The sequence below is a fragment of the Melopsittacus undulatus genome, chromosome 6 (genome assembly GCF_012275295.1).
Source record: "Melopsittacus undulatus isolate bMelUnd1 chromosome 6, bMelUnd1.mat.Z, whole genome shotgun sequence".
NCBI classification, from domain to species: Eukaryota; Metazoa; Chordata; class Aves; order Psittaciformes; family Psittaculidae; genus Melopsittacus; species Melopsittacus undulatus.
This window is the reverse complement of record NC_047532.1, coordinates 46,420,061-46,445,557: the sequence shown is the minus strand read 5'-3', so window position 1 is coordinate 46,445,557 and position 25,497 is coordinate 46,420,061. Positions and strand designations below refer to the sequence as shown.

Below are 25,497 nucleotides of genomic sequence, written 5' to 3'. Positions count from 1 at the left end.
CAGTATAGCGTACAGTCCAGTCTGTGTCTGTGAGGAGAGAGCCTGGGTCAGGAAAAACCCTGAGGAAGAAGTAAATTAGACAGAGGTTTACTGTAGGCTTAGCTGTGCTTTCCCTGCCTCTCGTCTCATTTCAGATGCCTGAGCTCCAGGCAGGGGTGGTCAGTGGCAGTCACATAGATGACCTTTCTCTAAGAAATGGGGCTGTCCCTCCAGAAGACCACTCACAAGAACCTGCTCAACTTGGCATACCTACATGGTATCCAGCAGAGTGGTATAAGCATCCTCCAGCACACCCTGCTGCTGCACTCTATTCTATGAATGCTCTGCTCCTTGTAGTGGGACACACACACTCCCCTCCTGCCCTGTCTCCTTATTTTGGTATCTGAGGAAGTGATGGTGCAGCAGCCGCCTGTCTCATTGCACTTCCCATCTAGCAAGGGGGCAACATGAAACCCAGGGCAGCTGTGCTACAGGGCAGCCCATTGCTCAGGCAGCAGCAATGCATCTTTCCTGATAGCAGGTGAATGATGCTGTGCCCAGCACCTCACTGGTGGAAAGGGCCACCAGAGGGTCCTGCAAGTGGCACCCCAGGGCAGGTGGAACAAGGGTATGCAGACAGGGTGGCCTATTGTTTTTAAGTCCCCTTCTCAAGTCTGCCAACCCAGGAGCAGCAGGATGCCAAAGTGAAGGAAGCCCAGCAGTTCATCTGGCAGAAACCCTCTGCTGAGGAGGACAGGAGAGGCTCAAATGAGCAGAGTGGAGGAATAGCCTATGAGTCAGTGTCCCTGCTTTCAGCTTGGCTAAAGCCCAGGGTGTGGGAGGGAGTGATATAGAATGGTCAGGATGCAGTCTGTCTGGCTTTCACGTTTGCTGACTTACTTGTGGTCTGCAGTTTTATTTTATCTGCAGGATAAAAGGAGTTCAGTGCTCAGGTAAATTGTGTGTCAGGCACAGAGCCGTTCAGGTGTGTAGTAGGGTTGGACAATGTAAGCACATCCTGGCTGTTGCCCACCCCTTCTACCAGGGGCAGGCAGACCATTCTCTGCCTCTGACAAGTGCACATCAGCCGTGCTGCATAGTTCAGGATGGCCCTCTGAGCCCAGAGACCCTGCACCAGGGTTCATGACCTGCCCCTGTCACCTCTGACACTGTGTAGAGATACCCTCAACCAAATCCTGCCAGCACAGAACGGGCCAGGAAGAGCTGAGTTAGTTTAGGCACGAATTGCACCCCTGACCTGGAGTTCAGATGATATACATCCCATAGCTCTGCTGAGGTACCAAGGGTGCTCCAAGGGCATCAGAGCTGTTGGCCACCAGGCAGGACATGTGAGGGGAAATCAGACCTGTGATAGATACATGGTTCCTCCATGCAGACCTCCTCATGGCAAGTCTCACCACCATGGAAGCCCCTTGACACAAGGTCCACTCAGCACTAATGAATGGGATACCCCAAAGCTGTCTAAAATTGGACCAAATCTGGAGAAGCCTGCCAAGGCTTAGTAATCCCTCATGAACCATTGTCTACACAGGGAGGAAAGCCAGGGAGCAATCAAATGCTCACAGAGGGCAACAAACAGAAAAGAGAGAAGTGTTAAAAATGTAGCAACAGGGACCAGAAATGGTCCATTAAAAATGTAGGAACATGCCCTAGAAAGCAGAGCATCCCCACCACACTCACCATTCCCAGAGCTGGTGGATGCTGCTACGTGATTCTCTGTCCAGGGATATCCAAGGACGAGGGAGTAAGGTAAAGCCACAGTGTATTGGTCTTCCCACTCCCCTGTTCGGCCACTGTGGGATAGCGGGATTAATGCACCTCCAGTCTAACCCAGTCCAGCCTCATTTCAATATTCTTGAGCTGATACAAATTTTAAAAGCTCCCCTGCAATTATATTGCTTTCAAAAAATGTGTGGCCTGGATGCTACTCGCCTGCAGTAGATGCTCCCTGTGCAGCCAAAGAGAAGTGTGTGTCTGAAGCCCAAGGAATATTTATCAGGCTTATTTTGAGTTCAGTTCATTATCAATTACCTTGATTTGTCTTCCCCTGCTCTTGCCAATTTACCAGGGCAACATTTTGGAAACTCACTTCATTTGGAGAGAACAGGATGTAATTAGGCAGATAATCTGCTGATTCTCCTGTTGAGCTGTGTGCCACGGTTGGTCTTGACATGGGCAGTGGCTGTGCACGCTGGATCAGACCTGATTTCTGATGCTGTTTATGCACTCAGTGCTATGTAGGCAGGAAGGAAGATGCTGTCCTGCCTTCAGGCAATGACAAATCCACCTCTCGGATCATTCCTCAATCTGTGACCCCTGGGTTGAAACCATCTGGGAGCTTTTGTTCTGGGGTTAACTTCTTTGCCAAGGCAACAATATTCCCAAGGGTATGTGGATACCTATTTTTGAAAAGGATGAGGATGATTTCTTTTCTTAGGGCAGCTCATTTCTATTTTCTCACTGTGTCCAACCTTGCTGCTTTATTCCAAACCACTAGCTAAGGTCAAGCAACTCAGCTGTGAGGTACAGCACAGCAAGGGCTCAGGCACAAGCTATTGGTGCAGATGGCAGCACATAACTAATGCCTGAACATTTTAACTGGCAAGGGAAATTTCAGGGAATACCTGGTGCTGCAGAGTCCTTCAGGAGACAGAGGAAACTTTGTTCTCTACTGTGTCAGTCCTGAACCTGCAATTCAAATAGTGGAAAGGAATGCTACATGTTGCAAATTATACCCTTCTCCCCCCCATCAAATACCCCTCAGCACTTCCACAGGGGCTGTACAGGCTGCCCATGATGCTAGGACAGTACTGTAGGTCTGTGATTGAATAGTGCCTCCCTTAACTTCCTCCGTCACGAGGATGGAAATGCCATACTATGTGCCTTTGGTTGGTAAGTGCATACCATTTTTCATCCTGGGGAAGGACCCTGACTCAGAGGCAGGGTGCAAGTGCCCTGTGTTTCTTTCTCAGACTGCAGTTGAACTGTGTATGAGTTACTTGAATCAGCCAGTGGTTACTTGGTCAGCCAGTGGGTAGGTGCAGAGTTGCTACAGATGAGAGGGGGTCAAGTTATGGGGAGCAAGGAACAAGAATCAAAGAGAGGGTGGTGAGGTGACAAAGCAGGGGCTGTGAATGCTTGTCCATGAGGAGAGGGGCAGAAGCATAAAGATGGAGCATGGCAGCGAGCACCAGGTCCTGCAGCCCCCAGTGCTGGTAAGGGCCCTCCAGCCACCGGGCCTGGGGCTCTCCATAACCCTCCTGCTACCAGTCACTTAGGAGCAACCTGGGGAAGTCTCTCAGCCTGTTTTCCAGATTTGAATGCAGAGGCTATCACAGAGTTTTCTCTTGATGAAAAATGAGCAGGCAGCAGTGCTGTGTGAGCTGTGCCAGGTAAGAGAGGGACTGCAGCACTGTGACTGGCAGCAGGGAGAGGAGGGATTCAGTAGAGGGCAAGGTTTTTATGTCAATCTGCTTCTGAGGGCCAGGCCAATACTGAAGCACATCAGGAGGGACACCCAGACCTACTTGAGGGCAGAGCCTGGGCTGAGGCAGGGGTGGCTGGGGAGACCAGGATCCACCAAGCTGACAGCGTCTGTGTAGAGACATCACCACCTGCAGCACCCAAGCAGGAGTCACTTCACTAAGCTGGGGGGAGGACAAATGCCATCCTCACCCCAGAAAACATCTTCTTTCCTCCCCTCCTCACTGGAAGGGTCTCTGAGAAGTCCCTCGGGGGCTGTGGCTTTAGGGGATGACTCCTTGACAGAAGGTGTGAGTACTGAAGGGCTGGTTCACAGCAAGGCTGCCCTTTGCAGGAACAGCAGCTGGACATCTGGAAACGCAGCACAAAACCACATCAGGGCTAGGAAACGTATCAAGAAAACGTAACTGCTTCCAAAACTGGAAACGGCCGGGATTGCACCGAAGTACTACATACACCCGGAGCTCCTCTGGGCAATGCCGGAAATTCAGGCCCTCGCCTCAGCTGGGATCCGGCCGTGCCCTGTCATGGCAGGGAGAGCTGCTTTGCCCTCCACCCTCTGCCTCCTCGGGACACGGGGATAAAACCGCCGCTCCTGAGGCACAGGCATGGCGGTCAGCGGCTGGCTCCACTTGGCAATGGCGAATCTCCACGCCAGTACTGACACGAGCTGAGATGGCAGGGAGGCACCGAGGAGCTCCTGGAGCCATGCCCGGGCCCCGCGCTCTGCTAGGCTGCCTCACGCAACGCAGCGAAGCCCCAGCAGGTCCTCCCCTGCTCCGTGGGGCCGGGCTCCATCGTACCCCGGGCCGCACGAGCAAGGCGAACACACGCCGCTGCACCACGCTCTTCTGTCCCCGCCGAGCTCCCGTCGGCGCTTCCGGCGTAGCCCCGGAAGCGGAAGGTGGGAGCTGAGGCAGCGTGAGGAGATGGCGGCCCGCGGCGCAGCGAGGCGTGGGGCTGGCACCGGCGGGTCCCGCGGGCCCGATCCGCAGGAGGAGCCACCGCCGCCGCTTCAGGCAGTGTTGGTCGCCGACAGCTTCAACCGCCGCTTCTTCCCCATCTCCAAAGACCGGCCGCGGGTGAGAAATCCCCCCTGCCTGCCGCTGCCTACTCTGGGCCGGGTACCTTGGGGCCGCCTGTCCCGGTCTACCCGAGAGAACAGAAAGCTCCGGGAGACTTGGAGGAGCTTCCAGTACCTCAAAGGGGCCTACAAGAAATCCGGGATGGGGCTTTTTATAAAGGCATGTGGGGATAGGAGAAGGGGAAATGGCTTTAAACTGAAAGAGGGGAGATTTAGATTAGACATGAGAAAGAAATTCTTCCATTTGAGGGCGATGAGACATTGGCACAGGTTGCCCCTAGAAGCCATGGCTGCCCCGTCCCTGACAGTGTTCAAGGCCAGGTTGGACAGGGCTTTGAGCAACCTGGTCTAGCGGAAGGTGTCCCTGCCCATGGCAGGGGATTTGGAACTCGGTGAGCTTTAAGGTCCTTCCCAACCTAAACCATTCTGGGTTCCAATAAAAAGAATGCTGGCTGGTGGTCATGGTCAAGCTCACGGTTGTGGAGTTACCTGCTGTGAGAGGCTTGTGCTGGGTTGGGAGAAGGTGAGGTACCTCTAGCCGCTCTTGGTAGGTTCTGGAGTGCTCCTGGGTGCCAGCATCTGCCCGGGGCTGTCCCCATTGCGCACTTTTTCCTGCCTTTCCCTATGCTGTGGAAGCCTTTGGCCAGTTCTTCTCACTTGTGAGAGTCTATATTCCCTGCTGAAGAGGCAGTGAGCATCTAATTGCAGCATTGGTGCTGTTTGCTTTTCCATATAGCAGGGCAAACTGCCATTTGCTTTTCATCTGTTGCAGATGCAGGAGTGGCAGTGGATTTGGACAGGCTTATTTGGACAGGGGAAAGAAACAAAATCCCTATCCTTGCAAACAGTAATGGGTAAAAGAATATGGCCAGGAAAAAATACGGAGAAAGCACTTTAATTATCCAGATCAGAATGTTATGTTATGTATGTTAAAAGAAACAGCACTTCTGGAGCACTTAGGTCTGAACAAGTGTCTTACCTTGTTTACTGATTTAATGTTCGTGGTAGTCATAATTATACACGCGAGCTCAGGCTTGAAACACAACAGCGCCGAAAATGAATTAAAGAATAGTATGAGATCACTCAGCTGTGAATCAGTAACTGAGTTTAAAAGTGTGGCTTGAATCTCCAATCAAGAGAAAACTCACTTCATTGTAGGTTGGATTTTTTTTTCCTGTTTTTTAATTTTGGATACTCATGTACCTGTGGCTTCTGCATTCATGTCTGGCAGGTTTTTCTTGAAGCAGTTAAAGCCTGAGTCAGGGAATCAGCACTCTGGGATTTATTTCTTCTCCCCCCCAGTAGTGCTGATGTTGAGGTATAAGAGTGTTTGTTCAGTTTTCTATGTCTTTGGTTTTGTTTTGGTTTATTTTAGGCACTTTTACCTATGGCAAATGTGGCCATGATTGACTATACCTTGGAGTTCCTAACAGCAACTGGAGTGGAAGAAACCTTTGTTTTCTGCTGTTGGAAATCAGCTGAGATAAAAGAGCATTTACAGTAAGAATCTCTTCTTTTTAACTTCATATAGAAAGGATTTTTCTGTTCTCCAACAAGACTCGAAGGTCTCGCTGGTTCTTCTGATGAAAACTGTGCAAAAGATTCCTTTTCACCAGCTGTCTCCTAGCATACCTCAAATAAGACCATTCCTCTTGTGAATTAGTGTGTTTGTGCATTGTATTAGAAGGGTTGAGTGATTTGGGACTGCATTTATATTGGCATTTAACTTTTCTTGTCTAAAAGCGGGGGTTTCCTATGGGAAGCCGTTTAAATCAGAGTATCACCCTTTGTGTTATGCCCTGTCTTGGTATGCCATGCAGCATATGGAAACAGCTCTCTCAACACCTTTGTGTCTGTGTGCTGCAGGTTTGCAAACTAAAGAGAAACCTGCAGCATGTGATCTTTTCCCTGCCTGAGGTACTGCTTTCCAAGAAAAAAAAAGTTTGGGTTGTGTGTACCTTTTCCTTAGCCTTTGTCAAAATGTAGCTCAAAGTGGAGTTGGGTTTCCGAGTTTTCATAAGCTACAGTCTCGAGGTCTAACTCTCTTCAGTTACCTGCTGTGTGCAAATGAGCATATCCAAGCCTATCAATAGTGGGGTCATTGTAATAGGATTCTCCTTGCCTTCACTTACAGGTGTCATATGCACTGAGGTACTGTATCCTAGTGTGTTATCTACAGGAATATCCTTTTTACACTTCCCTAATGTGTTTTTCCTCTTCCAGAAAATCCAAGTGGTGCCGCCACACCTCTCCCAACACAGTGCGCTTTGTCACTTCTGACCTGTACCGTTCCCTTGGTGATGTGCTGCGAGATGTTGATGCCAAATCCCTTGTTCGTTCTGACTTCATTCTCGTCACTGGAGATGTGGTGTCCAATTTCAATATATCCAAAGCCCTGGAAGAGCACAAGTAGGTGTAGAAAGAGTGTATGCTTGTCTGTTCTACTGAGGCTCTGGGCTATAACATTCTGAAGAGTGATTTTAAAGTTCCACCCTTCTGTTTTAGGTTGCGTCGTAAGATGGAAAAGAACATTTCTGTGATGACGATGATATTCAAGGAGTCTTCACCTGGTCACCATGCCAGGTGCAAAGAGGATGACATTATTATTGCTATGGACAGTGCGACAAACCGTGTCCTTCACTACCAGAGAACCCAGGGGCTTAAACGATTCCGCTTTCCTATGGTATGTCTGAAACTGAATGGGTGGAAAAGGGCTGTGGTAGCCTACTCCAAGGAGGAGGTCCTACTTGAGTGAGGGCTGGGGAACTGTGCTTGCTGCTTCTTTTGGAGGAGCAGGTGGTAGGAAGTAACTTTTGGTAAACTGGCTTTTTTTTTTCTTTTAACCATTATTTGAGGCTTGATGAAATTGTGCGGGACACATAGTTGGGGCTCATTTCAGAGTTTGAAGATGGGGCAGATATATTTCTTACAGTTCAGTTCTTGCATTTATAGCATTCCTTTTCTCTATGTGAAACAAGGGAGGAGACCGATTTGTGCTTTTGCAGGGGTTCCCAAATTGGGATGCTTATACTGTTATCATACACAAACCATTTTGAAGCAGCACTGAACCTGATACAGGCAGTTGAACAGCAGCATGTGCAAGGGGTAGTACCTCCTCTTACTTCTGCCTCTACTGTTCCCTTAATCATACAATAAATGCTCTGTAGATGTCTGTGGAGGCACTTTCTCCAGTGAGATGGGTGGACCTTTTTTTCAGCTCAAAACTAAGGCAGTGATTATATGGCAGGAATCACTGTAGGAAACCAAAAAAGAAAGAAACCCAAGACAAATAAAAACCATCAACAACAGAAAAGCAACCCACAGCTGTGAAAATCCACAGTGGATATGGAAGCTATGAATATTGCCAGGAGCCTCCTGGAGGAAAATGATTGTTTGAAATACAAGCTGTTTCTTGGAATGCTGCGATATGTAAGGTCAAGGGCAGTCTCTGCTGGCTGACACACAGCTCTGTGTATGACCAGGCTGTGCCTGCTAAGCTACGGTCTCAGTATAGATTTTTGTGATCTTCAGAACTTCAGCTAGTTCCAAATTCAGTCAGTACTGCCCCTGGCTTATAGAAGGCTTTTGGGGTTCAGTACTGCATGTGGCACTCAGATCATCTGATTTTTTTCCTCTTTCAGAGTCTGTTCCAGAACTCTATTGAGAATGTTGAGGTGCGCCATGACTTGCTAGATTGTCATATCAGCATCTGCTCTCCACAGGTGAGCTCTGCCCATCTGAGGGTCCAAAATTCAATCTGAATTGTTCTCATTGTCCAGCTGGTGTGCAGGGGGGGTGCATGTGGTATGAGGGTAATAAGTTTGGAAATCGGAATTCCTCACTCTGCTCAGTAACTGAACAGAGAGCCTGAGTGATCATTTAGCACTGCTCTGCAGGTTGTCTGAGTGCACAGTCTGTATCTGGCATCCACAGCTCAAGCTCAGGCAGAACTAGGCAGTGAATGCATCAGTACACTGGCTGATTTGGCATAGGATGAAGCTATTCTTGAAAATACATGAATTCACTTTGAGTATAGTAACATCCGTGGAGCAGAGGTGATGGCTGTACTGTGGAAAAGTGCCACTACTTGCAAGCTGGTAACATTTGGGGTTATTCCAGCCTAGGCTTTTTAATATCTCTTGCACGTCTGAAAAAGTTGGTCTGCAGCCTTCCTTTGGGAGTGAAACTGCAAAGTGAGGCTGGGCAGATTGCTTGAAAATGCAGTGTTTTGCCCCTTCTGTAAACCAGAGTCTGTCTGTAGTCTCCATTAGGAGGAGGAGATGGGAAGGTCAACACTCGTAGCAGAAGGAATCAAAGCTTTATTCAAGGCAAGAGCATCACTTTCCTATACTGTGTAACTTGGCTCTTTGAGAACCACTGGATAGCCATTAATTATCTGGCTTCCCTGGCAATGTTTTCTGATAAGTATATTATTTCCTTATATTTCATTCCTGACAGGTGGCTGAGCTGTTCACAGACAATTTCGACTACCAGACACGGGATGACTTTGTGCGTGGTCTGTTGGTGAATGAGGAGGTAAGGAGAGGGTTGTTACCAGGCAGATCTCATTACCTCATGTTAGAGAATCTTCTGATGTGCTTCTGCCTGTCTCCCAGGTCCTGGGGAACCAGATCCATATGCATGTAGCAACAGAAGAGTATGGTGCCCATATATGCAACTTACTAATGTACGAAGCTGTATGCTCTGACATCATCCGGCGCTGGGTTTATCCTTTGACTCCAGAGATGAACTTCACTGATGACGAGAATCAGAGTTATACCCATTCTAAACACAACATTTACCGAGGATTCGATGTTAGTCTGGGCCAAGGCAGCGTATTGAAAGAGAACGTACTCATTGGGCAGGGAACAGTCATTGGCAGCAACTGCTCCATAACAAACAGTGTTATTGGGCAGAACTGTAGGATAGGTGAGTACACCAATAGGGAACATGAAGCCTTGCCAGGAAAGGGCACGGTTTGTTGAGATTTGGTTTTTAAAGTGCATTTGTCTCAGGGGATTATAGGTGGGTGCCAATTAAGTTCTTATGGTGAGAAAGGAGAATAGGTTGATTTTGCAGTAGAGGAAATAGGTTAAAGTTCTCAAGTACCATAACAATGCTAAAAAGTGGAAGGCACTTCATGGAGACAAGTTGTTTCAGCAGTAGAGAATGTGTAGCGTTTACTGATCTGTTATTGCCCACCAGTATCCTACAAATGAGGGGTACCTGTCCCTGGTTTTGTGAGCTGCCTGGTAGTCCTCCTAGTTTTGGCTGGGCTTTTTTGTGATTTAGCTGTATTTGGGCAAAACCAACATGTCAGTTGTTACTGTAAACTGAAGTCTTTGTAGAGAACAAACAAATCTTAGCTTTGGATAAGTAGTGGCAATAAGCCCCTAAGACAAATTTTTATCTTTCATCTAACATCCATCACTCATTAAGGGCATTGGTTTTCAGTAGAATACTTTCTAGTGGACTCAGCAGTGTGGGAGAGCAGCAACCTCCTTGCTCACTATATTTGTGCCTGGTGATTTATTACAGGTGATAAAGTCACTTTGGATGGAGCTTTTCTCTGGGACAAAGTACACATAGCAGATAACGTGGAGATCTGCCATTCTGTTATCTGTGATGAAGCTGAAGTGAAGGAGAAAGTAAAACTAAAGCCTCACTGTGTCCTCTCTTCTCAGGTGAGCTCTGTTCATGTTTGTTCTGCTTTCTACCTTTCTTGGTGGTTACTAGACTTACACTAGACCATACCAGAATACAGGGCTGCTACAGGCCTTTTTGCAGAGGTGGGTGATAGATACTGCTTCCGCCTTTTTTTTTCCTTTTGTTTGGCTAGGGTAGTATGGTACGTGATTTAGAAGTACTGACGTCTTCAGTTATACTTGTTAGTGTACAGCTTCTCTGGAGCAGCTGTTGTCCCTGCTGGTGGAGATATGATGGGGCAATCAGCATATTTCTTCATTAAAATGTGTTACATGTATTTGCAGGTAGTAGTAGGTCCTGGCATCACTCTTTCCGAGGGCACAGTGATCTCTCTGCACCCACCAGATGAGGAGGAAGAGGATGATGACCAGTTCAGTGATGATTCTGGTGTTAACAAGGAGGAAATCAAAGTGAAACTGAAAGGTATGAGAACCTCTAGCTCCATGCAGTCAGGCTATGCAAAGGGCTTTGCCTTTGATGATTGTTTGGAATCTTTCCCTCCCCCATTCTAGATTCAGCAGTGCCAGGCTGGAGATTTGTGCTGCATACAGTTTGGACAATGTGTGTTTTCAGTAGGGCAAGCAAGGATGTTCAGCTGAAGTTGGACAATGAGATGTATCTTAACACCATGGTATTAAAATCTTCAGAGACTCAATTATTTTCCTTTTTTTTTTTTGTCCCCAAGAGTAGGAGCTTTGTAGGAGATAAAAGCTGAAGTTGGAAGGGATGTTCAGTTCAAGGCAGGTTGCAGGATCTATGTCCTTGTACCTGGACTGTGTCCAAGGACTTTGTCCTTGCGAAATACTGTTTCTACCAGTCTGGATTTGTCAAGGGATCTAAACATGGTCAGCTCAATGTTGCTACTGCAGGGTGGAGTAAGTCAGTCAATTGTCAAGGCAAGTGAGAATATAAAAGCTGAAATCCGTATACATCTGCAGGGATCCCAGCTCTTTCCTGATAAAGGATATGTAAGGGGCAGTGTCGTGGTTTAAACCAAGTCCCCCAACTCCCGGAGAGTTAGGAAGGAGAATCCAAAGAATGTAGCCCCCACGGATTGAGATAAGAACGGTTTAATTGCTAAGGCATAACACAGAACCCCTACTGCCATTCACTACTACAAATAATAATGATACAGCAAACAGCAAGTGAAAAGAATACAACACCCCACCAGCCACCGACCCATAACTCACTCCACCCTGCCCGGCCGAGCACCATGTGCTCCCTCCTCCATTTTCCTCCACAGCTCTACCCTCCAGCCTTCTCTTTCCCAGTATGCATCCTGGGCATCACGTGCTATGGTATGGAATACCTCATTGACTAGCCTGGGTCAGGTGTCCTGACTCTCCTTCCTCCCGGACTCCCCTCCCACCTGGCTGGAAAAAAAAACCTTGAACAAAAAACACCCTCAAAACATGCTCAAACCATGACAGGCAGTAATGTGCAAGTTATACCAGTCTATTTCAGGTTTGCCTGTAAGCAGATTTGGTACATCTACTTCCTAATCTGTTTCTTTTTCAGGTTACAATAAAAAGGACGTAGGCTCAGAGGGCAGAGGCTATCTCTGGAAAGCAGATGACAAGAATGAAGAGGACGAAGAAGAGCAGAGGCAAAGCCTATGGGGTGAGGAAAAGTGTAGTATGGTCACCTGAGGATGGACAGACAAACCTGTGTCAGGGAAATTGGCTGAGTGATAACTTTGTCTAGAGTAAGACCTGGGCTTTATGAAGCAGTCTGGCTTCAGATATATGTGCATGGAGGCAAGTTGAGAGGTGAAAGCAGATGGTGGACCAGATTCTTTCTCTTCCCGTGCTCTGTGGATGTTTTTATTATACACTAAAACAGAGCTGTCTGTGCAGTGAGTGGTGCACTGTGTGATACCCTCCCTTAGAGGAGAATATGCTTTGGTTGTTCTGGGTACTGCTGGCTTTCTTCCTGCTAGTGACAGCATCTGCTGACATTGCTCCATCATGAGTCAGCAGCCTGCTCAGAATGCATTTGCTCCTGTCCCTGTGCTTTGTTGTCTGCCTGCATACTCTTAAAAGTCCCATTATCCTAGTGGCAACTGTAGTATTCCCTCTGCAGCAAATCTAATCACGTGGAGCTATAGGTAAAAGCTTCCTTGCAAGGACAGATAGTTGCTGACTTGGTTATGATGTCCCTAAACACCTAGTTCATTATGCATATGACAGCTGCAGCTTTTAAGTGTTGAATGCAGCATCTTCTTTCCTTCATCAGGCCCAGCTCTGCATTCAGAGGAAGAGAGCGAATCAGACAGTGACCTGAGCATGGGCTCTGAGGAGCTGGATAGTCGGGCAGCATCCCCTCAGCTAGATGACATCAAAGGTGAGAGACGGACTCTTAAGAAGTATGATGAGCTTGCAGATAATGTAATGACAGTGAGATTTGTGCTGCTTTCTTAGGTATATAGGAAAACTTGTGGATATCTGTAATACGTTTTTTTCTGATCTCACTTTGTGCGTTTTCTACGTTATTATTATTTTTTTTTTAATTTTCCCTGTATTGCTCTGTGTTAACCCAAGGTAGGCATGGATGAGAAGCTAGACAAAGAGCCTTCATCCTTCTCACTCCTCGTCACTGGGCCATCCCTGAGTTATCTGTTTAAATGACACTGTCATTGCCTAAACTCAGAAATTGCGTGAAGGTCCAGCAGAGTTGCCCTGTGTGAACAGCTCATTGCTGTAATCATGCTGGAGAATTAAATGTCCTTGTAGGAGCTGCCTCTTTTGGCAGATATGTTTTGGTTTTCTGTTTTGTTAAGGTTACTCTGGATTTGAGAGGGGCTCAAGCCAAATTGGGAATAAAAGCCCTCTTCACATTAAAGTACCTCCCCAAAGGAAATTAAATGAATAAATGTTAGGTTTGAATTCACATCTTTAGGGGAAGATGAAATTTTTCTGAATACATAAGGCTAGATTGTGAAAGTGCAATAGAAAGTACGCTCTAAAAAGTTGCAGAGGCAGATAGCCTTGCAGTAGTTTGTGTGGATAAATCAAAGATATCTAGTAGGTTTTCTCTATATGAATTATATTCAACTGTTTATAGTTGATGTGGGTTTATGCCAGGTTATAGAGAACAAATAGACATTTGTGTCAGAATGCTTCCTTTAACGGCATAGTTTCATCAGTAATGAACAGTTTGAAGACTTTTCCCTCTCATGTCTACCTGCCTGTTCTTTTTTTCATTAGTTTTCCAGAATGAGGTTCTGGGTACATTACAGAGGGGTGAAGAAGAAAACATTTCCTGTGACAACCTGGTCCTGGAAATCAACTCCCTCAAGTGAGTATTTCCTTAGGGATGCTGTCCCTTATGCTGAACAGTTGGGTTTGACTGTGGATCTAGAAATAAGAGGAGAAACCACATGAATACACATATATGATTGTTAAATATCAGTTTCATCAGTATAGAGCATGGGAAATGCAGATTAGAGATCATGACTGAATGCTGACAGGAGTTGATGGAAAGTGCCAGCTGCATCTATAGCATCCTTAGTGGTTAGGCTTTTTCCTGCCTGAATTCTGTAATAAGAGATTGAGTTGCTATTAAGTAACTGTGGACTGAAAAGAGCAAGCCAGTTCTTGGCACAGACCGCCTGTAAGTTCATGCAGGAGCTTCTGCTTTGTGCATTGCAACATTCAACCAGCTGCCTGCAGCTGGGGTTCTGCTGTGGTGTGGCTTGTCCACTGTTTTTACAGCAGAAAGTCTAGAACACGTAATCAGAGTGCATTTTACCTACTGTTTCTCAAATACAAACCCGTTTCTCTTCTCTTGTGCAACAATATTCGTACAGCACTCTCATAAATGTGAGGTTGCTTTCCCTGCAGCAGCTTGTTCCAGTGTGATACCAGGTTTTTAGGATTTTTTGCCTTCTGCAGGGCTTGACGCAGTCTGACATGGTTTTATTTTCTGAATATTTGGAAACAAACAAAAAACAAGTCTGGAAGATGAAAATTAAACTTTCTGCTGTATCTCTGTGAAGAGACATGGTCTGCAGAGATCAGATAGTGTGAAGTGTTGGGGGGGGTTTGCCTTTTTCATTGCAGGTATGCGTATAACATTGGCCTGAAGGAGATGATGCAGGTGCTCAGTAAAGTGATACTGGAGTTCCCGCTGCAGCAGCTGGATGCAAACCTGGACTCCCAGAACTATTTCTCAGCATTACTTCCTGTGAGTTCTGCTCCATCTGATTTTTCTCTGGGCTTGACTACTAGTATGTAGGAGTCTGTCTGGCTGCCTCAGGTGTTTCCTGACTGAGAATTCTTTTTGGTTAAGCCTGAAGCCACTTGAACTCTTTTGAGTTCATGAGCCTCTTTGTCATCTGTAGAAGTAAAAGTGAACTGAAACTATTGTACTTGCTCAGAACTCACTTGAGACTGTAGGTGTGGGGAACTCTTCAGTACCCATGGTTGTTTGTTTCCCGTTTGTGATACTACAAGTGCATCACTTGCAGAAATAAAAGAAGGGGGATTGTCAGAGATGCCTTTACAGGCTTGCATTCCAGGAACCTGGCTCAAATCCATCATTAGCCCTGTCCCTGGGGCAGCAGCGGGAGTGCTCCTTTCCCAGTGGGATCCTTTCCAAGGTCTTGTTAATGTGCATGCTGAAACTGGTGCCAATTTTTTTCCAGCCAAATGCAAAGGCATGATATTGTTGCCTTTGGAGATACAGAATTCTGTTGTGTCTCTGAAGGGGTTGTATAATTGGGTGAGAGCAATTTCTATTTCCTAATTTAAGGGAGACAAAATAGGGTAGGGTCTGCTTTAAAAAGCAGGCAGTATTATCTTAATGGTTTTGTTGATCCAAGCTGAAGCCATTGTAGTGTTTTTGTCTCTTTGCTGTAGCCCATTTATATATTCAGATTTGCAAACTAAAGATTGCAGAGGTGCTTTTTCAGAATGAGTGTGTCTGACACTTGTTTGAGAAGAACTAAGTTAATTTTTTTAGGAGATGGAGCTAAAGAGGAACATTAGGCATCCTCATAATACTTCCTCTGAGGAAGTATGTGCTTTCTATTGATGGGGAGGGGTAGAAAACTAATTCTTCATTATGTAGGTGTAAGTATGGCACTTAATTCATCTCCTGGACATGTAGAAATGCCTTTTGTAGAAAACATCCATGTGAACTGATCTATTCATCAGATGGCTTAGTGAGATTCTGCTGTTTGCTCTGTTGAAATTCTGCTTGCTTTTGTTCATTTTTCAGTCTGTTTTCTTGAATAGCATGTCCTGTCCTGGGAAGAGAATTGAAGGAAGAGGACTGAAGAGAATGTGTAGAGCAGGTCTTAGAGTCTTAAGTGGAAAGCAGTGCATCTAGACAACAGGTTGTATAGAGTTGGTAGCTGTATAGGATGGTATTGTGGTTTTTCTTTGGGTTTTGTTGTTATTGTTGATTGCTTTCCAGCTAGGATAAGGCATCTCTGTCTTCTAGGTAGGGCTTCTAATCCAGCATGAGTAGGACAGGAGAACTTTACTTCAGCATCCAGTCAGAAGGGGTTCTAGTCTGGGATAAAGGATACTGCATAAATGCATAATGACTTGCATAATTGCCCAAAGCCCCTTAGAAGCTGAAGACAATGGAAGTACCTGAACAAGGGCTTACCTCTGGGTAATTTTGCCCGTATATATTTCATCAAAGAAAAGTTGATGCTCATATTTAACAGCAGAGACAGCAAATCAGCTCACCTTTAGTGCAAAGCTATAATCTAAAATTCAATAATCTCACTAATGTGAATAATACGTAATATTGAGGGTGACCATGCCCCAAGTCATGGTCAAATAGAATTTCTCTAAGCAGAGAATTGTGTGCCATATGCATTTATGAAACACAAATTATCCTTAGATTTATTGTTTGTCAAACCCATTGACCATTGTGGCAGCCGGTTTTTCAGATTCTCCTTTGTAAAGAACAATCAGAAAGTTTTGTGTCTTGGTGTTTTTACTGTGTGCAGAACTGTGCTAGCTTTTTGTACTAGAACTGGCAGAAAGGCAGTAGTCTGGTGGAATATACTGTTAATGTTCAACTGCACCCATGATGTTAGTCACTGTTACAATAACCCAGTACATTTGAGTTGATGTGCCTCTAATAGAGGTAGTGAATCAGCCTTCAAAGGCTTATAAAACAGATATCAATGGTCTTCCTGGGCAGCAACTTCATGTATTTCCCAACAGTGCTCTAAAGAGAAGAGACCAGTTCTTCAGGCAGAACATGCATGTTTGTACAGCACCTGAAACAGTGGCTTTTCTGCAACTTGTCATTCTGTAGTTAGTAGAAAGTACACTCCATTAATTTACAAGCATTTACTTACACCCTGAGAATCCCAAATACTAACTTGGTATATGTTGGTGTATAATGAAAGCATGCAGCTCAAGTGTGTAGCTATGAAAGTAAAAATGCCTCAGTCAATACTGGTATTAGGCGCAGATTGGCATATGACTGTTTATGTATGGCAAAGTGTTATTTTGTACAAGATGGGAATATTTGCATTCTGAGAGTCATGAATACCAGAAGCCCACTGAATTTTACAGAACTGTTCTATGTTTCTCACTGTTTGTAGCTCAACTCTTAAGAGATGCTGAAGGAAGATATGTTGCTTGTGTAAGAATGATGGTAGAGTGGTCCCAGGCAGCTCAGGAGGGAAACTGTGGAAATGCCATAGTTATGATGTATGGTTTGACTTGAAACCACAGTATGTGCTCTGAGGTGCTGGCCCCTGAGCATGAAGCTCTTAAGTGTTGCAGCAATTTTAGAAAACAAGTATCCGGTAAAGGATATGCCCATGGGTATTTTTCAGATGAAACATGGAGGCTCGATAAATAGAGTTATGTCAGGCATCTTGTTCAGCTCTTGTACAAGTTACAAAGCAGAGATGGTACAGAAAACCAGACCTCCCCTAGAACTGTAGACGTAGTTTGAGCAAATATGGCTGAATCTGCTGATAAACTGAAGGCTCTGCTTCTGTTGTCACTGAAGTAGCATCAAACTACTTATGTAGGTGAGGATGTCTAAATGGATCTGGGGGAAGCAATGTAGCAGTTCAGTTTGCGGAGCTGGCCACTGTCTGCACTGCTGCCTGGCATCTAGCATGTGTTGTGCACCTCCTCAGGTTTTCATTAGGGAGCCTTACTCCTTTGTAATGTCATGCAAACTCAATAGCTTCTTGTTAGAATTGTGTCCCTTCATGATTTAAAGGCTTTAACAGAAAGGTATTACAAAGTATTTCTTAGCTTAGAGCTAACTTGCTAGTAGCTTTATTACATTTGAGGTGAAGAATGCCAAAGGATAATGAAAAATGCAGGAGGTGGTTACAGAGGAGGGACGAGTGTTTAGGATTAAGCATTTTGCTGAAGGCTAAAATACTTTCCGGAAATACACCATGCAACCGTCAGTTTTTTGTTGTGACACTATTAGGATCATTCTGTGCTCTTTCTGTTGTTCCTTGAGCCAGTTGATGAACTACTATACAGATCAGTTTGTTTGTACTAATCCCCTTCTTTGTTTCTTCTTGAGGCATGCAGATTCCAGCATGGTTGCATAGCAAATGTGTCTGAAGAGGTGATGGAGTGTAGTACTATGGAGTAGTTGAGCATTACTTCCTAATACAGGCTGCTTTTGGTAGTCCACACTAGCCTGGGTTCTAGCTCCACTGTGTGTTCTGGAGCAATCCCTCTGATAAGGATACTGCCTGTTAACAGTTGTCTTGGGCAGAATAACACTGATTAACCTGGATGTAGGTGACTCTGAGCTTCTTCAGTTACCTGTTTCCCTTCAAAACAGACCAAATGTGTTCTGTAAGGAGCCACTGTTGAAGGCACAGCAAAACAGTGTATGTGTTATGGGCATGCCAGGGATGTAGTTGCAGGAATGCTTGCTGTTGAATTAATAATTAAAAAAGATACGGAACTCTGATTTAACTTCCTACACTGTTTATGTAGGATGGTCTGATCATGATGTGGCCAATGAGGAATTTTTGTATCCTAGTTCTGATACCTTTTAAAGTTATTATGGACAGGGGTCTAACTATTACCTCCTATCCCAGATTCAGGCAAGTCTGTGCTGATTTGTAGAGCTTTCCCTGCTGCTTGCTTTCCAGATATGTATAACAAGTGAAAGAGCTGGGGGGGACTCAGACAGGAATACTGTTTGATGAGGCAGCACCAAAATCATTAAACTAAAGACTTGATAAAAAGCCGTAGAGGAGAGAACTGCGATCAGCTAGTAGTGTAACAGCTTCTGGCCCTTCATCCTTCCCACGCGTTCCCTGCAGCAGACTCCAGGATCCAAACAAGGCTGTAGGCGTACAATAAGTGTGTGACTTGCACTTAGGGGCTGCTCCACTGTGTTCCTGTTTTAGGGGTGACTGGTTTGCACTATCCACTTCTACTCAGCTGGTAATTATCCTGGCACTGTCTTTTTCTTTTTTCTTATTTGCTCATCTGCTTTGAAGGAAAGTTCCACTGAAATGTCAGCTGCTCTGTGGGGGAAAGGTTTGAGTAGCACCTATGTACCTCTCCTTATTGATCTGCTATAAAGTGATTTTGTTTAAGTACCAGGCTCCATTAACACATTTATTGTCATTATCAGGTATTCCATCCAGAGAAGCAAAACCAAGAAAGCTAATGGATATAGAATCATAGAATAGTTAGGGGTGGAAAGGATCTTAAGATCATCTAGTTCAAACCCCCTGCCATGGGCAGTGACACCACACACTAAACCATGGCAGGGGGGTTGGAACTAGATGGTCTTAAGATCCTTTCTAACCCTAACTATTCTATGATTCTGTGTCACCTCTGTCCAACCTGGCCTTGAACACTGCCAGGGATGGAGCATTCGCAACTTCTTTGGGCAACCCATTCCAGTGCCTTACCACCCTCACAGTGAAGAATTTCTTCCTTATATTCAATCTAAATTTCCCCTGTTTAAGTTTGAACCCATTACCCCTTGTCCTATCATTACAGTCCCTAATGAAGAGTTCCTCTTGTAGGCCCCCTTCTGATACTGGAATGCTGCTATCCTCAGAGCTTCTTAATAAAACTAGGTCCTGTCTGCACATGTTAGACAGCATCTGTTTTATGGACTGAGTGGGGCAAATACATGAAGTGGTGAGCTAAATGGTTTCTTAAAATGCTTCCCTAGGTCAGTTTCTTACTGCAACACAGCTGAGAAACAGGGCTGACTGCACATCCATCTCGTAGCTCAGGAACTTTTCTGTGTTTTTCCCCTGCAGCTGTTGAAGAACTGGACCCCATTGTTTAAGAACTACATAAAGCGGGCATCGGATCACTTGACTGCCTTATTTGCCATTGAGGAATTCTTCCTGGAACATGACAGTCTCTGTACATCAATAGCTAAAGTAAGTATCGGCTCCCAGCTCCAAGGATCTGGTTTTGCTAGATTCGCAGTGAAATTCATGGTGGCTGCATAGTCGGTGTGTCTGCTTTAGAGGAGAGAATTTTGGGGTCTCAGTGGAGAGGGTGTATAGAAAATCTATCTATAACAATTGCTTTAAATAAAAAAAGTTCCATGTTTGCCTGTGCTTCTGAGGGAGCACAGCTGAGTGTGAGTATTAATTACCAGCATGCAGCCTGAAGGGAGCTGTTATTTTGTAGCTTCTAACCTAGATGCCCCTGTTGTGTGACACTGGAAGAGGTGAGGGCAGAGGCCCGCTTTAGGAACAACTTTATTTCATTTGTCTCTTCATGGTCCCTGGAATCTAACTGCCAAATGTCTTATCCTTCTTTAGAGTGCAAAATGAGCAAAGCTGGGAATAAAGCTGGGATTTCTTTTTCAGGCTGATCTAGTTATGAAACTGGGAATAAAGGGGAGCTGATGTGGCTTATTACTTATCTCCCTGCTTCTGAGGGTTTTCAGTACATTCCTCCTCACCCCCCTTCACAAATGTTTGTATCCCTGTGTTTTCTGCCCTATCACACTGAGTGCATTTGACTTGGACCACAGCAGTGACTCAGGAAGCCCCTGTCTCTTTTGGAAGAGCTCTCTTAGAGCCTGCTTAACTCTTGGTTCCTTAAGAAAGAGTAATCCTAACTTCTGCTACCAGTGCTTCCGGTTTATGGCAAACCATTTAGGACTGTAGCCAAAAGCCTTCAGTTTGGTGAGCCAAAATGTCCTTGAATTACAGCAATTGTTTGGCATGTGTCCATTGTTCTAGGAGCCTGGGTTTCCCTGGAGGCTGGGAATTGAAGTGACACTTTATATTTAGCATTGGCAGCCAGCTTTGTCAGTGCTGTGCCACAAGGAGACCAACTGCAAAGTGCCTGCTCTGCCCCAGCACAAAGGCACCCTGAGAAAGCATGATTGTGTCTTAGCCTTGCTGTGCTGGGCAGGAGTTTGATCTGATGAATGACCAATTGCTTTGACATCTGCCATAAGGCACTTCTAAGAGAACTGGCAGGAGTGAGCTTGGGGCAGGGCTGGAGACCTTGATGCTCTTCTCTGCACATGTCACTGTTATGCATATGTAGGCCTCCTTAAGAGTTGCTTGTTAGATCTGCTTTGGGCATGGGTTTTGGTTCGTTTAAAAGAGAGCTTAAGTTACATCTTGAACTGACATCCTCTGTGGCCGTTTATTGCCCACAGCTCTCAATCATACTCTATATCCATAGAGCTGAAGCCAATGAGGCTTGAACTTGAACACTTGTGATGTGTCACAGCATCTAACTGTCAGGAAGATAAGGCTTGGTAGGAGAAGCACAGTTATGTTTAACAATAAAAGCAAAATTAAGCAGACTGAGTGCTTTCTGTTGAAGATAGAGGTGGGAGACACAGGTTATGTGCTAACATTGTACTTGGACATGATCTAGCCCCAGAAGAGTTTATGGAGAGCCCTGTTTCTCTTTCCTCATTGATGCAGGTGTTGATGACATTTTACCAGCTGGAAATTCTGGAAGAAGATGTAATTCTCAATTGGTTCTCCATGCGGGACACATCTGACAAGGGAAAGCAGCTTCGTAAAAACCAGCGGGTAAGTCCCAAAAGTGTTTAAAGAGGCAGGATTCAGAGAAGGGGGAGAGAGGGGGAGGCAACAGCTGCTAAAAGAAACTTTAAGTGGAGTTTAGTGCCACTGTCACCTTCTGTGGAGCAGCTGCCAATACATGGTAGGACACTAATGCACCAGTGCATTAAACACTAAGCAACACAACTTTGTTTTTCAGAACAGACATTTCTATGCCTTCTGCCATAATCATCCTGTTTGAATGAGGAATGGAGTTAGGAGGAAGAGGAGATTGTTTTTAGTGGGGTCTCTGTAGCACGAGGCCAGCACTTTCTGAAGCAGCAGCATCGCTTGTGGAAGCCAACACCCATTTGAAATGGGCATTAGGCCAGTGCCATGTGTGCTGGCCCCATACAATTCTTTTGAAGCTTTCATTCCTGGCTCACCAGTCCCTTCACATGTATTTCTAAGCATTTGCTATACTGAGTGTTTTCATTTGGCTTGTGTTGCAAGGAGTGTATAAACTTCCCCACTCCATCAGGCAGAACTTTGTGCTGCAGTTTGGCTGAGCCCTGTCCCAGTCCTCCTCCCTGGATCTGGAAGAGGAGCAGAGGAAAAAAGCCATCTCTGAAGAACTCCAACTTTGTTTAAAACCTTTGCAAAGTCAGCTCTTAGTATAGGTCAGCAGTGCTTTCAGCTGCTTATTCGAGCTCAGTTAAAAGGTAAACTGAGCTGCCTTCTTTACAGCCGTTTCTCAGGGAGTAGGTTTTTCCCAGCAGTTTTCCAAGCATGTCTCATTTAAGCTGTCATCTCTTCTTGCTCAAGTTCTGAAAACTCTCAAATTTTTGCCTTTTTGTTGTGGGGATTGTCTGACTGGCGAAATCTCTCTCAGGAATCTAATCAAGTCAGGGTTTGTCCATGGCATCTCAGTTGGTTTTTGTCTAAACTTTTGTCTCTCTCTCCCTCAGTCTGCCTCTATTTCCATGTCTCCTAGGAACATTCTCTTTTTTGTGTGTGGTACTGGTGCTCACTGACATGGTGTAGTTGTTGAGTGCTCCCCAGCATCTGTTTGGTGTCACTTGTCACCCAATTCCATTTCATTGTCTCTGCAGCTCCAGAAGTTTATCCAGTGGCTGGAGGAGGCGGAAGAAGAGTCGTCTGATGGCGACCAAGACTGACATGGTGGCTTAGCATGAGAAGAGGCACTCTCACTGCCTTTCTGGGCCAAGTGGGCAGGGCAAGATCAATGCCAGTGCACGGTGTGTAGATGTGGGGCCTGACATCGAAGAGACTGACAATCCCATCTTTAATTGTGTGTTCCCAACTTTGCCACTTCCCTCCTTCACTTGCCCAGTGGCACCTTATGTTGGATGGTTGCAACCCAGAATAAAAACCATAGGGAAAAGCAGAAGGTGGTAATACCTAGAATCCCTTTGGAGTCTGGTTATGATATACTATAAACTATCCTTTGGGAGGTCCTTGTTACTAATATAAAGGGAGCAAATAGACGCAAATGCATACAATGCCCTTATAAATCTATAACTGTTGGGGCTGTGGAAGAATGGTCATACAGCTAAGCTGTCTGGAGTCATTGTTGCTTCTGGAGCTAAGAGAACTCCTGCTGAAGAGACACTGGCAAGGTTGGTGAGTAGGAGCATGTGGATTAGGATCTGGAGTGCAGGACAGGGATTCAGGAGTTCCTGTGCCAGGAGAAGATGCAGTTGTCTGAGGATGCCCAAGGCATTTTGCAGCCTGAAAGGCACTTCTGTGATCTTTCCAGAAGGGAAAATCTTGCCATGCTAGAATTTATCACAGGGCTGCACAGTAGAGCTTGTAGAACTGTGTTTCTCCCTTCTGCAGAATGGGATAGTATGTGCTCAGTTCCCCTGCAGAGGTTTGGTAACAGTGGCTGTGCACTGGTCAGTGAAATGCTGTATGGATCACCAGATCATAGACATGATCTGTCTTCTGTGTGTCCCCAGCTTAGCAGACATGTCTTAGGAAAGTGTTTTTCTTTTAATAAAAAGGGAGCAGAGATGCCTGGCTCATCCTGCTGCACCAGCTACACATGTGTTCTGCTCTGGGGCAGTGACTGCACCAGCTGCTTTGAGGAGGATGCAAGTTGCTAAATTCTGCTCCTGTGTGAAAAGAAGCAAATGGTATTTCCTTCAACAGCATGTGCTTCGTGTTTCCACATGATTTCAGTTATACAATCATGTTTATTCAGTTGCTTACTTCATGTCCTTCTATTTATTTGAAAACTTCCCTCAGACAGCAGGGAAAGTGCTGCAAACCCACTGCAGAGTTCTGCAGCACCAGAGCAACTCAGCATGCAGCAGGGAACAAGTGTGCCTCTGGCACTTTGTTGCCAGCACAGACAATGTGTGGCAGCAATAAGGCCTGTAAGAACAGCTTCTTCGAAGTGTCACTATGCTGTTCTTCCCTGCTCTCCAAGAACAGAGGTGGGTGGGGGAAAGCCACAGTGAGAACTGGCTTGTGCTCACAGATGGGTTATTTGTTGGATGTGCTGACCTTGCCTCTGCCCCTTCAGGAGGAGCATGGAATAAATCCTTTGCAGGGGAAAATGCACTGGAGCTGCCCACTCAGGATATTTACTTGGCCGTTCTGTGGTGCCACAATTGTCAGTGAGGGGACGGCATTGGATGCTGGAGACCAGGGATACTGCCTCTTAAAAACTGATGGTCAAGCAGGACGATCTTGTGCACTCACACTATTAGTTGCCAGGATTGTGCATAAATGTGATTGTTTTCTGACATTGCAAACTCAGTCTTGTAAATGTTGGGGAAATAGTTGGTATCTGAATTTTCTGTATCTGCCAATATTTAATTCAGGGAGCAAATAAAAACTATCCTGGTGTTACTGGCTTGTTTGCTTTGTTTGACTTTGAATTGTCTCCAGCTGTGGCATGTGCCTGAGCTTAAGTGGTAAGCAAAATGACTCATCACTACTTTTTTCTCAGGAGATTTTAAGCATGAAATAGGCAGATGAGGCATCAGCCCACCACTGCATTGGTTTAAGTGTTCAGTGATCACTCGTGAGCTCAGTTTACAAGGAGAGAACACTTTGTTAAAACTTCTAAACATAGAATCCTAGAATGAGTGAGGTTCGGTTCTGTGCAGGATTATGTTGCAAAGATGAACTTAAAATCCTATGAAACCTGTTATCCTTTACCATGATGAGCATCAGTGGGAATGTTGGCTGTTAGGTACTGTTGTTGTGCTATCCACATGTTGGGGCAGAGAGGGGAAAGGGCAGCTACAGGGCATGTGGTAAAGTGATTTACAAACCAGCTGCAAGACCTGGTCATTTTAAAATCCCCTTGGACAATTTTTTTTTTTTTTACTTCTACAGTGTACAGATAGCTTAAAAATGTGTTACTCAGGTAGTTCTGTAAATGTCTGGATTTTGCCAGAGGCTCTTAATTCTTTGCGCCAAATAACAATTCCACTTTTGTTTTTTCCACATTCCCTCCTTTGCTCCATAGTAGCCAACTTCATGGTGTGAGCTGCTTTTTTATCCAGGGGATAATGTTCTGCGGACAGATATCCTTACCCTTCAGGCCTTGGTGGGACGGGGTGTGGTTTTGCTACTTTTCTAGAATAGAGTAACAAAAAGGAGACAAAGTAGGACTCTTTAATATTCTCCAAGATGGAATTCTGGTGTGGTGCAGCATCCTTATGGGCAGGTAAGTGTCGACTTTTTAAAGGAGCATAAATTGTATTGCTTAAGTATAGGGTGGACTTCATGCTTTCTGTTGCTTTCAATCAAGATTTATGTTTGGCTTGAAATGCCTTTGAGAGCAACCTTGATTGTGCAACTCACTTTTTTTGAGCAAGGTAAGTATAAAGTATTATATTTTCTGAGGCCATAGTAGTCAAGTGTCTGACTTCCCATCTGAAGAGGATGGATGGATGGATGGATGGATGGTCACTTTGTGTTCCTGTATCAAACCCATAACTTCAGTTAAGGAGTGTGCCTTTTAGAAAAAGATAATAATTTTGTGTTGTTTAAAGGTGTAAATGATGGAACATGGGTACATCCACCTCTGCTTTGTGCTGTTCTGAGATTTAATAAAATGCCTGGAGCCTGTTTACTCTGTAAGAAGCAATGCTACCAGTGCTGCAATATTTAAACATAGGCATAGGCCAACAGGCGGTTCAGAAACTCTTGTGGACCTGTAGTGCTTGGCACGATCCCCTACTGCTAATTTCTTTGGCTCTGTGTTTTTAACCTCCAT

The 25,497-nt window shown here is 45.3% G+C and overlaps 1 protein-coding gene across 1 annotated transcript; it reads left to right on the top strand.

Moving 5' to 3' along the window:
• The first annotated feature begins 4,369 nt into the window (after positions 1–4,369).
• Positions 4,370–24,119, top strand: EIF2B5 (eukaryotic translation initiation factor 2B subunit epsilon). The gene is made up of 16 exons (XM_005142286.3): positions 4,370–4,565; positions 5,943–6,067; positions 6,791–6,976; positions 7,073–7,250; positions 8,209–8,289; positions 9,026–9,103; positions 9,184–9,496; positions 10,106–10,251; positions 10,558–10,696; positions 11,792–11,893; positions 12,509–12,616; positions 13,480–13,570; positions 14,335–14,458; positions 19,515–19,640; positions 21,159–21,269; positions 22,352–24,119. The coding sequence occupies exons 1-16, from the start codon at positions 4,413–4,415 to the stop codon at positions 22,415–22,417; spliced, it is 2,127 nt and encodes a 708-aa protein (XP_005142343.1). The 5' UTR covers positions 4,370–4,412; the 3' UTR covers positions 22,418–24,119.
• The last annotated feature ends 1,378 nt before the right edge of the window (positions 24,120–25,497 follow it).

Coding starts and splice junctions, on each gene's coding strand:
- EIF2B5 (XM_005142286.3), top strand. CDS start 4,413: ATGGCGGCCCGCGGCGCAGCGAGGCGTGGGGCTGGCACCGGCGGGTCC. Junction 6,068..6,790: donor GAGATAAAAGAGCATTTACA/GTAAGAATCTCT, acceptor TTCCTCTTCCAG/AAAATCCAAGTGGTGCCGCC. Junction 12,617..13,479: donor TCAGCTAGATGACATCAAAG/GTGAGAGACGGA, acceptor TTTTTTCATTAG/TTTTCCAGAATGAGGTTCTG.